This window comes from Sceloporus occidentalis, unplaced genomic scaffold (assembly GCF_023333645.1).
Source record: "Sceloporus occidentalis isolate IW3139 unplaced genomic scaffold, rSceOcc1.0.p SCAF_18, whole genome shotgun sequence".
Taxonomy (NCBI): domain Eukaryota; kingdom Metazoa; phylum Chordata; class Lepidosauria; order Squamata; family Phrynosomatidae; genus Sceloporus; species Sceloporus occidentalis.
Genome location: NW_028316998.1, coordinates 12,935,112 through 12,947,718, shown reverse-complemented (window position 1 = coordinate 12,947,718; position 12,607 = coordinate 12,935,112). Strand labels below are relative to the sequence as shown.

General features: G+C 35.1%; 1 protein-coding gene across 1 annotated transcript; it reads left to right on the top strand.

Annotated features, from left to right (window-relative positions):
• The first annotated feature begins 835 nt into the window (after positions 1-835).
• On the top strand, positions 836-7,954 carry LOC149302669 (neuritin-B-like). The gene is made up of 3 exons (XM_089482350.1): positions 836-890; positions 5,683-5,827; positions 7,726-7,954. Exons 1-3 carry the CDS (start codon positions 836-838, stop codon positions 7,952-7,954), a joined length of 429 nt encoding a protein of 142 aa, XP_089338476.1.
• Positions 7,955-12,607: the final 4,653 nt, after the last annotated feature.

Genomic DNA, 12,607 nt, shown 5'->3' with positions numbered 1-12,607 from the left:
CATTCTAGATTGAGTTTTCTATAATTCAAGTAAAATAAGAAAAAAAAACAAAGCTGTCACTAGTCGCTCCCCATTTAACACACATGCGTTACCTGGACACAGCGAAGGACAGCAAATGTCATCTTAATTAACAATTTTCGATCAAAACACCATATGATTCTTGTACGAAATCCTGCATTTCTGGGTTTTTTTGGATAAAAAATGTATACTTTCCCACTTTTGTATAATTTGCTTAAAATTGATACAGAGATAGTATTTGATCCAGAAGTGTCATTTGCGCCCCCGAGATATTTGTTCGCAAGTGTGTGCACCCTTGTGATGTACAAAAGTATATAGTTTCAGCGGTCGATCCGAAATCGACATACAGTCTGAGCGAACAGACACAGGAGCACAGCATCTTTGGATTACACGTAATTTTAACCCATCAATCCCCAGAGAGTATGGGCTGTTTCACTAGGAGATGGCGGGTGTTCAGTCTGGCTGCACATTAATGAAGCGAAAATGTGGATCATCCCAGCCTCTGATGACTATGAATGGCTTCCAAGATTCATATAAAGGCAAGTGGTCAATTGCCACCAACATCCACGTCAAGTCCAGGCAAGGGGGGGGGATGGGCGTGGGCTGCACTCCATCCCCCCTTTCCGAATGGTGTGACCCATTTCAGGCTCTCCCTTCTTCTCTCCCCATCTAGTCCTTTCCCTTCCCTTCTCTCTCCGGCTCTGCAAAGTGTCAGCAGCGGGAACTTGTTGGCAATGCCTAATTTTCAATCCCCACCAAGGTTTCCCAAAGTAACCATTTAAGATCTACACTCTCCAATGGTTTTATTCAATGTAGGATGGGACTTCAGTTAAACGGCAGATGTATTCTTTTGGTCCTCGCTGTGCAGCTAGGTAAGTAGACCGACTATATAACATTTTCACGTACGTGTCACATATAGACTTGTTTACTGCGGGTAATATTCCGATCGCTGCTGGAAACTCAAAATAAAATAGTCCGGTAAACGGAAATTGCGATAATCGTTAGAAAAATCCGGGATCTAAGCGATCGGTGTCTTTATATCGTGTTTGATCTATTCCGTATGGTGGCATCTGCTTAACAGCCAGTTCATAAAAACATGCATATGGATGGATATTTAGGTAATAAAATGAAAGATCTGAATACATAGGCTAAATAAAAGTTCAAAAAACAACGTCTTAAAATATTATGTCATAGAGATGTATGCAGTATATAGATTCAGGCGCTTTAAGCACCGTGTGTAGCCGCTTCAACGAAACAATATCATGCCGAAGAACCGTCTCTTCTGTTTCATTTTATATAATTTTTATATATATATAAATAATTATATATATATGTGTGTGTGTGTGTGTGTGTTTGAAAGAATAATTTCAGAATGCAATTCCTTTTTTAAGAGATGCATTTAGGAAAACTAAATATAGTTGATATTATAATTTCCATGACAAAAGCATCGGATAGTTTAATTTCAAATTAAATTAAATGAAATGGTGTACAGCATAAGATGGTTGGTAGATAGATAGATAGATAGATAGATAGATAGATAGATAAATAGATGATAGATAGATAGATAGATAGATAGATAGATAGATAGATAGATAGATAGATCAATGAATTCTGTCTTTGCCTTTTTGTGTCATCTGACAATCTAATGACTGCACCCTGAGAAATATATGTGTATTTTATGAATGGGGAGAGATGATTAGTATTTTGTGACATTGGAAAGAATGCTCACAGTTCTATTTAGTCTGATCGCTGCGACACTGGCAGCTTGAACCTGCTATCCTTGGCACCTCTCCTCTGTAACCCTGTGAAGAATGAGCCCCTGTGACAGAAGCTCTCACACTTCTTAGACTGGGGAGACCGCAGGCTCTTCATGACTTCTGTGTTTGGCTGTACAGCTGACAGAAAAGAAAACATTCAATTAGCACTTCCAGTAACAAAAAAAATAAACGAAGACATAAAATCAGGACAGCTCGGGTGCCTAACGACATAAAGTCCCATGGAATAATCCGATATAATGAAAGCATGGACAATGCGTGAGAATAGCTATTTGGAGATGTTGGCTAGGAAGGAAGTGTTCTGTAGCCGTTATCCTCATCGCTACGATTCCTGCACCCTTGTGACTTTGATCAGAGGCGTTAAAATTGACTTTACACCCGTTAATGACATTAGCGCCTATACAGGCACACATCAACACATGCGAGAGTGCCTGCTAATTATAAAGAGGGGCTCTAGCTAGAATCCAGCTGCCTTAGCCTCATTTATAGATATTTGTACATTTATATTTCTTGTAAAACTGTATAATGCTCATTGGGGTGTCTAAAAGCTCTTGGATAAGGACAATTAATATTTGTAATTATTTTTTACATAAGTCCTATTTAGGTAATAAAGCGAATTATTATCATTAATAATAATAAACACATTTTATAGTGAAACGATTTAAACGAATTTGTTTTAGATTCGTAGTTCTGTTGCCTGATTGTCTTTACACGATTTGTAAAATTATCACTATATATTATATATTATATATACATTATATATATAGGTATAGATATATGCGAAATCACATATACGTATATATTATAGATGTCGCTTGAATCGTTACAGTAAGGACAGAATATGCTAGGAATACAGGAGGTTGATGTTACAGCTATTTGGTTATGGCTGGGAGTTAGGGATATTTGCATTGTGAATTTGATTAGTTTATGAAAACGCGTTTATCGAATATAGTCTTGGAATAATAGTAATAATAGTAATAGTAATAATAATAATTATTATTGTATTATTATTTTGTATCAATGTGTGAAAGTCTTACTAACATTAAACGTGTTACAATGTTGAGCCATTTGTCCAGGTTGTTGTATAAATCTATCTGCTCTATCTATCTATCTATATCTATCTAATCTACACTTATGTGTTTTCATGAAAAACAAGGAAATGTGTAGCCGTGTAACATAATTGCAAAAGGGTTTTCTAATGATCATTGATTACTGAACACAACATGCCACTGGAACACAAGAGTGATGGGAGTGATAAAGGGCCTCTGTACACCTGTGAAGATATTCCATATATAGCATTAACATTGTTATAACATTAACGATGTCTACACTGGATTTCTGATCCATTTCATGTTATTTTAATGGACAGCATGTTTTTTTTTCTTAAAAAAACAAGATCAGTTCTAAGTGATCACACACTCAACGGTAGTGTATATACAGTAAGATATATATATATATATATATATATAATAAATCGTAATAATAAATAATATACCAATTCACCACTGCGATAAGGTGGACATCTGCAGTTAACCCCATGGTGGATGTAGCTTTTTTATTAAGAACGGATAGGCAGGTTATTTGGTAGCAAGCTGCAGCATCCGTGCTTTGACTATGTGATTTTTTTTAACTCTTGTTAGAAGAGTTCTGGCTGGCGGGAATCTCTTGTGCTTGTATTAACCTCTTAATAGCTAGCTGCAGTGTATTGAAATGGACAAATGCTAGGGAGACGGATAGGAAGGGTTAACATATGCAGGCACACATCGTTCTTTTATTCATTGCTAAAAAAAAAAAAAAGTCTGAACAGGGGAGGGTAATGAGCGCTACAAAACCGCGCATGTGCAGAGAGTGAAGCAGTACCAGAGCTGATTTTTTTTGCGAGTAAGACAATGGTGTATAAGCAGTTGGTGTTTATGCAGACAGCGTGTTTGTGCTTTGTCCACAACCACGGAGTGCTGACTTCTTATGCTTGTAGTAATAATTCGATCCATGTAATATGGTAGTTATCATCCACTTACTGAATGCCCCTGCGATCTGTTCCAATATTTGGAATAGGGTGGATGTCAGGGTGCTGCATTTTGTCACCCCGTATATATATATATATATATTAAGTGGGTGTCACCTTCAGTCTGACATCTGTCCTTTTACTCTTTTAGACACTCTTGTCCTAAATAAAAATACCCTTTTTTGCTCGTTTTCTCTGGTGCTTCTGCCCTGGGGGAATTGGCAGGTGCATGAATGGTTACAATGCCAAGGGTTATAAGGGGGCTGGTCAGCACTAGATGTACTATTATATAATATCATCACAGAAACATCAGTGGGGTTTTTGTTGGTTAATGAGTCATATGACCCATTTAAACCTGCACAAAACATACGTCCTGTAATGTATAGGCTTTATAATAGAAATACTGTTTCGTGGCACAGAAGAGGTTAAGTAAAGTAACGTCATTGCACCATTACTTTTACAACAATGCCCTAGAGCTGATTGACTTTTAGTGTATTTTACAGATTGTATATAAGGGACAATTTCTACCCATAAATATCCAAATATATATCATCTGATGCATATTCTCAGACTCACTATGTATTATAGTGAACAATGCCCCCACCCCTTCTACACAAAAATGGCTGAGCATCATGGGAGTGAGAGTTCACAGCAGCTACAATGCCAAATGATTGTCTTAGCCATTAATTACTTTAGATTTCCAGGTGTGCACGTGTGCTGAGTAAGATCTCTTACTCTCTGGAACATCTCAAAATGGCACCGATCTCCTTGCTTTCCCTCTTTTACCTGGCTCAATCCAGTATCTGCAGTATAACTAAAGACATCTACATCAAAGCAAATGATGCTTACTATCTAAATGTGCAATATTAGTTATTGATTTTAATTAGATCATATCATCATATACCGCAGCGCTGTTCAATAGGTACAAACAGGACATATCTAGTAGTGCATCCCATAACAATTGTAACTTAAAAAAAGTGGGGAGGGCACTGCTCAAAGGAGTTTACAATCTTATGGGAAATATATATATATATATATATATATATATATATATTTATATATATACTGGAGAAACGTTCTAAAAATAAGATTTAATTTGCCATGGTATTTATATTAATTTCAAGTTGAAATAATTACTATTGTTTTCTTCGTTTCTAGCGTGTTATGAGATATTTTGGTATTGAGGAATTGTATAGAATTATCTGGTATAGTATAGAATAGTTTAGCATAGTGTAGTATAGAAGTGTTGCAGAATCACGACTGTACAATTTGTTTCCAAAGCAATATTCATAATTTACTATAGGCTTCATAATTAGTAACAAAAAAACAACAACTTTATGTACACATTTAGCTAACAATATAGATTATATGTGAATTTACATACAAACTATAGCATGTAATCACAGTTATTTCACACATTTAGTAAGTATATGAACTTGCATCTTGCAAGATGTTAAAAATCCTTCCTCTCTGACTACTTTGGCAATAGTTTATTTTGAGGTTAAGTAGAAAAAAAAATCAAGTCATTGGTTATCTGGGCATGTTTTTGCTTATGTGAGTGATACTTATGAAATATCTGCCCTGCATGGTAGATTGAGGTGCATGTGCATTAATGTACAGAAGCATTTCTCAACCTGTATATCCCTAGGGTAGTACAGGTGAAATCAGGGATACTTAAGAATCTACCTCATGTTATATGTTAATAGTATGTTGCAGGAGATTGGCACTATTGGGCACTATATACTGTCAAAAGGGAGCAAAATCTAAACAAAAAGTGGAACTTGGTTGGGATGATTAAATGTGATAAATGACAAGTTTGTAGTACTGCATACAAAGCCTGGCTGGTTGCTGTCCTGCTGACATGGTGCTGATCTTTGTTCCCAGCATACCTGGTTCAGGCGGTGAGGGATGCAGGCAATTGTGATAAGGTCTTTGAGGGCTTATCGAACTGTATGATGGATATGGGAAAGAAAATTGGACCCTTCTCCCAAAGCCTGGAAGAACAGAAAAACGCCGACACCATTTGCGAGTAAGCCTATGCTTTTATTGTCAGTGCAGTGTCTGCTATACATAAGAATGTTGCATGAGAGTTGTTACACAAAAGCCATACATGTCTAGATGCTTAGTGTTTAAAGCAATGTACACACAATTTCGACAAATCAGGATATTAATTAAATGGAATTGTAATAATATTACTTGAGGTAGCCCATGAGTCATACAATGCCACTTGTGGTCCATCAAGTCCATCCCATGTCGAAAGCTAAATACATTTTACATGTTAAAAGTCATTACCATTCTTTTCTTTTAACACTCTGTTCCTAGAATTAGGACAATTTCAGAGTTAGATCTAAACCATGACCATGGGAGATATGTATCTAAAATCCACAGTATTATTTAATGAATTAATTCAATTAATTCCATATTTGCCTCAAATAAGGTTATTTGAAAATTAACTTAATGGGAAAAAATTCATTTAAATTACTGTAGCAGGAAATGTTGGTGCAACTGATTATTAACCAGGTCAATATTTTGATAGCAATGGACACATTTAAAAATTGCCTTTACAAACCCACCTACACACACCTGTTTTCAAGTATATGCCCTTTGCATGCCTCTTCTAAAAATACTAATGTTAACCCCCATGTCGCATGGCATCCAAAACTATACCCCATTTATATATCACATGGTTACTAAAACATCAATGCGACTCTTCGTTTTTGTCCTTAAAATTCCTGTGATTAGTCGATATTATAACCCGTACGTGTAAGGTTATCTCCATTTATACTTTGAAATATTTATATTTTTTTCTGTCATACAAAAAAAACCCTAAACGGTATTTTATGACATGGTGAACATTGATTCATTAATGAAAAAGATTTTTAAAAAATTCTACCAGAATATGACAAAGTTTCACACGTCTACATGATTTTCATGCTAAAATAAATTGATTTTATTCGATATATTTCAGTAAACGACGTACCAGTAATTTTTTTTAGTTACTTTACGCGAATTAGGAACAGTTGTTATATAACATTTTATGAATGAAACAAAAACAATTGTTTATAAAATTGTTGAAGTGAACAACAGATCTATGATTTGTATTTTAAAATATACCTAAAAGGAAAACTAATTGACTTTTCTATTTTATGTTTGGCTGTGGCAAAAGGATTTAGAGAGGATCTAGCTTTCCTTAGGGGAATGCAATTAAAGTAGATATATTGTAAGAGTAACACTCTGGCATCTCAGTATCCCATTATTTATTACAAATGTATCATAACACGGGAATTTACAACAATCTTAGAGTGCTCATAAATTAGACTCTGGATGACCACTTTAAAAAGCAAGGCACGGGCGCCTGTCTGAAGCAAGGTCTGAGAGCAGAGAGCTTCTTCATTCATTTCACCTAATATGGTAATATGGGGGGAAGGGCAAGGGGAAGGCACGCGCCACATTACTGATCTAGAAAAGATAGGACACAAGAGGTCAAAGAGGTCCTTTAAATAGGCCCCTCCCACCCCCTGTGGGAATTAACACTTGCATATCAATGATGTTGAGGATGAATTGGTGTTGGAACAGGATTCTACACCAGTGGAATTTGATATGAGCTTTTACAATAGATATGAATCTCTGAGAGATAAGGAATTATGTAGGAGATGGCAGTGACCCTGACTCTTTTCTCTATCACAAAAAAAGTCATCAACCATAAATCGATATGGCGTGAATATAACATCAATCCCCTGCCATATGTATTCACCTGAAGGCTTTCATTTCCAGTTATGTTTAGTGATATAATTTGACTTATCTACACAATATGGGCTACCCTGCTGTTATATATACCAGTATTTGTGTTGTGGGTGCTGCTGGTGGGGTGTGTGGTTTATGGGTAGTAGTGAATTAACATTTCCCTTTGTTGTGTATCTTCCTCAGATATTGGAATGATTTCCACTCCTGTGCTGTCGCAGTCCTCGTAGATTGTCATGTTGGGGCAGCAGAGATTTGGGATAAACTGAAAAGGGATTCAAAAAAACTCGACATTCAAGGCAGTTTGTTCCAAATGTGTAGTAGTTCTGGCTCAGTCAGCCCCATACCCGTACTACCTGCCTTCCTGCCTTTACTCATGGTGTCTCTCTCTGCTCTACTGATCTGGATCTTCTAGTAGACACAAAAAAGCTTGAGGAATCCACATGCATTCTCCACCTGCTGGATTTCTAGAGGAAATATCTATCAGTTCTTGGGGACTTCGTCATTCTTTGTGATGCGGAAAAAACCCATCAACATCTAGGATTGTGGAAAAGGAAAACAAATAGTTAATTTATTTTGTGTTTTTGTTTGCCAAATGTTACCAAACAGTGAACAACAACAGCCAAAAAACGGACCTCAGCTTTACATCTTCAGACAGAAAAGAGAAACCTTGAGCCCTTTTTTTTCTTTTTTTGTTGGTGTTTGCAAAAGTAACTCAGGAAAGGCCCTGGGCCAAGTAATAATAATAATAACAATAATAATTACAATAATAATAATAACAACAGTATGAGGAGGATATGAGATATGGGCTCATTTTAGAACAACACACAATGCAGAGATAAAGCCACGGGATGTCCACTCCATCTATAATGTGCTGTAGATGTTCACACGTGAAGCATATGGTCAAACTCACAATCTAATGTACTCCATAACCCCTTCACCGAACCACATTTTCTCCATCACACAGCAAATACCGTATGTAACCAAGAAAAGGGTAGCTAAGAGCACAGTAACAGAAATATGTATCTACCACGCAGAACAGCGTCTAGATTAGTAAATGAATGAATGGATTCTTGGGTGAGTGAATAAGTAAGTGAATGGTTATGTACGTTCTGCCAAGAGATTTTAGCTTTACCTGCTGTTGCCAAGATTTCTTTCAGAGTCAACTGCCTTTATTTATTTTTTCTTGGTTTTAGATGTTCCACATATTACTTAAATAGCCCATAGTGTAAACCACAAGTGGGGAAATACATGTAAAACCGTACAATAGTTATATATATATAAATATATATTAAAAGAAAATTATACAAAATAAAACATTTTGACATAAAAGAGAGCCTTGATTTTAAAATAAATTAATAAATGTAATTTAAAAAAAACAAAGTTTATTATAAACTCAAATCAGCAAAAAAATATTTGCTACAAAGTATAGTAAAAAAAGAGTATTAAATAAAATTATTGTTTCAAAAAAAAGAAATCGTGCCAGTGGTTCATTGCACTGCTGTTCTTACAGCCGCACATTAAAATAAAACTATAGCTTTTTTATATAATGTATAAAATGTGTGATACCATAATCTGCTAGGTGTTTACGTTTTTCAGCAGATGTTCTAGCTGTTCCAGTTGTCTAACGGAATGCACTTATTATATATGAAATCAATGATTGCTATATATAACATATAGGAAGCATATTATGTATAGCTTGTAAGACATTTGTAATAAACAGAAAATTTAGGAAAATTATATATATATATATATACATACACATACTGTATATATATATATATATCATTTTATATTTGTGTGAGTGTATATTCGTTTTTTGTTGATCAAAAGGTCGCTACCATTAAGGTGCAGAAGAAAAGCTGCCTGTTCTTCAGATTAGATGAGTCGTTTCATAATTTATAAGACTAGTTGGCTGAATTTTGGAGCAGACAGGATCTATTGATTTAGCAGAGAAAAAAATGCACTAACCTTTTCTATTTCCAGCCTCTTGATGTCTTGGGCAAGTATACTTGTGTGCATGCACATGAAAAGCAACAACAGATCCTTTATAAAAGTTCATTGTAAAAAAGGAGCATTAAGACTGAAAAGATAGCCTATCATTTGATCCTCTGCAGAATGTACCATTTACATCATCTATCCATTAGACGATCGGATACAGTATTTCCTTAGAATGCTCTTATCTGATGGCCTTTCTCGGTGAGTGGATACAATGTAATCAGCTAGCAGGAACAATGTTAACACATGATACATCAAATGCACACATTCTCATATATATATATATATATATATATATATATATATATATATATATATATATATTCTCCTATACGTGTTCTACTGTAAAAAAAAATATATTACAAAAGCGAGACATTTCATTTTAAATTAAACAGATATAAATGTTATTCTGTGAGATCAAAAGCAGCCTGCAACAAATATTTACTCCGTGCTGCAGCATTCAGATCCACAGATAAGGAGATTAGTAAGCGATGTCCTCAAATTTCTATGTGACCTTTTAAAATAGATTGTCGGATTTGGTTGTCAGTGTACTAGTGAGAGCAATTTTGATGTTCCATTTAAAATGGAATTACATTAAAACATCTCTTGATTTATTAATAATTAATTATACCATCGATGTGCTGTCAGAATTGCATGCTTGATATTATATATATATAGAGAGAGAGAGAGAGAAAGAGAGAGACAAATATATATATTTATAGGTTTATATATATTTAGGTTAGGACCCACCTACATTGGAGTACTTTGGCGTAGTGGTGGGCTTAGCATAATATGGCCATATAATGTGATTAAAACTCCAATTTTGTCATCTTAGAAAGGTGTTTTTAAGTAGTTTATAATCTATTTGATGTGTGTGCGCTGATTTAGAGAGTGTGTATGATTTTGGTCTTCAGCAGCACCCCCTTATAATTAATGCTAGTTCAGGTGAGTGCTTCCTTTTTGTATTTGTTTATATATATATATATATATATATATATATATATATATATATATATATATATATATATATATATATATACCGGTATAAATATCTTTATAGATTTATCAATATCTATAAATATATACAGATTGATGCTCACTTCATCACAAAACACTGGTGCTTTAGATGGAAAAGAAAGCTGAATACCACGTGACTTTGTACTCCCTGTTCTCCTGCATTAATGATACCCTTGTAGCTATATATAGCACATGGATGCAAAGATAAAACGATTTAAGGGGGAAAAAAATAAACCCTGCAAAGATTATAGGTCTATTTAACCTGCATTAAAATAAGAAAAAGAAAACATGCTAAAATGTTTAAAAACATATTTTACATTATTTTCGCATTTTTTTAATATCAATCTTGTTAACGTTTCAGATAGGAAAAAAATATGTCCAAAGGGAACTGTATTCTCCAGGGAAATCTTCTCTTGTTATTCTTCCAAGTACAGGCTCTTGCAGATGTGTCTCTCATTACCGGCAAAGGGTTCCAGGACACACCGACACAAGTGGCAGACAGAAGCCACATTACTGTATTCAGGAGAAAAAAAGGATATCATCTGTGGGTCTTACTAACTTTCTTGTAAGAACTCCCTCCATGACTGAATCCATTAGAATAATCAGAAGTTATACATACAGTATGTGGTAGCTTTTTAGCAATCCTTGTATAAAGAATAAAGGCATTTCTTGTGCAACATAATAATTGTAAGTTTACGAAATAATATGTGGATGTGCAGTTATAAGTGGCAAGTGGTCAATGAAATTTTATATATACAACCCACTAAACATATTCATAAATATATACCCACAATATTTTTGACAGTATAATACTAATAATAGAGATAGACAGAAAAAATACAAATAGTTAACATGTGATTATATGCTTATGGTTATCCCCAGAGATGGTCTCACACAAACCAATAAGCATATTAGTCCCTTTAGAGACAGTTGGCCGATATTACAGAGTCTTTCACCAGTCGGTAGCCTCAGGCAAACTGGAAGCTTTAGCTGAATCATGAGCTTGTACAGAGCAGACAAGTCCCACTCTCACTGTGCCCCCCCCCCCTGGGATTCTCATTACAGGCTGCCTGGAAATCACACCTTCAAGACTACTTTGGGGATGCTCAGTTAGTGATAATTATGCTGCAAATCTGACGACAGATTTATGGTCTGCTTGCTTTGATTAGTTTATTTTTTTTTACCATTTCTGAAATCTAGAGATATTTTGCTAGTTTATTCCACACCAATCATCCACAGTAATACATTTAGAGCCACTGCATCTACACATCCATCTAACAATACAGAGTTGTCGCTGTGTCTCTGCATCCTTCCATTTAAAAAAAATAATAATTATAATAATTTATAATAATTAATTATATATATATACATATAGATATTATTCTTTTTCAGGGTATCATTGACTTTCCTGTTTTTGTGGGAGCTAAAAAGATGCAGCTATAATTGTAATATTCAAACAACACACCCACTCTGCTTCTCCACTTTTCACCTTCTGCTAAATCCTATATTTTACAGTTCCTTAGACTAAATCAATGGAAATGCAAATATCAGTTTCCTTTAGGTTTACTCCTAAATTAGGTATCTCTAAACAATGAAACTGATTAACAAACAAAACATACCACAGGCAGTTTTAATTGATGACCTTGGTTATGCTAACGCCTGCCACAATTCTCATTTAAAGGGACACTCCAGCCATCATATTCACTTTAATATGTTAGCTGCTTGGACCCTTTCATTTTTTATGGTGTCCCCCTTGGATGGGGATTTGGCAGAATCCTTCCATGTGCATTAGTTCCTTTCCCCATTCTTGCCAAGCACTGCAACCAGGGATTTGTTTAGAACCCTGCGCACAGGCAGAGAAAGGGATTCCATTGATTTCAAGGATAGCACTTTCCTGCCACTGATTGGCTTCTTCAAGCTGGCAATCGTCAGTCAACAGAGAGGAAGAACAGCTGCAGTGCTGCAGTTTCTACTACAGTTAAGTGCTTTATTATTGTCTTTTTTCTTTTTTGATGAATGCATATTAAAGTATCTACCCAGAGAATCTGGTTAG

Bases quoted from the DNA above. Each gene is read 5' to 3' on its own strand.
- LOC149302669 (XM_089482350.1), top strand. From the start codon at position 836: ATGGGACTTCAGTTAAACGGCAGATGTATTCTTTTGGTCCTCGCTGTG. The intron at 891-5,682 runs GTAAGTAGACCG...CTTTGTTCCCAG, and splicing joins GGTCCTCGCTGTGCAGCTAG to CATACCTGGTTCAGGCGGTG. The intron at 5,828-7,725 runs GTAAGCCTATGC...TATCTTCCTCAG, and splicing joins AACGCCGACACCATTTGCGA to ATATTGGAATGATTTCCACT.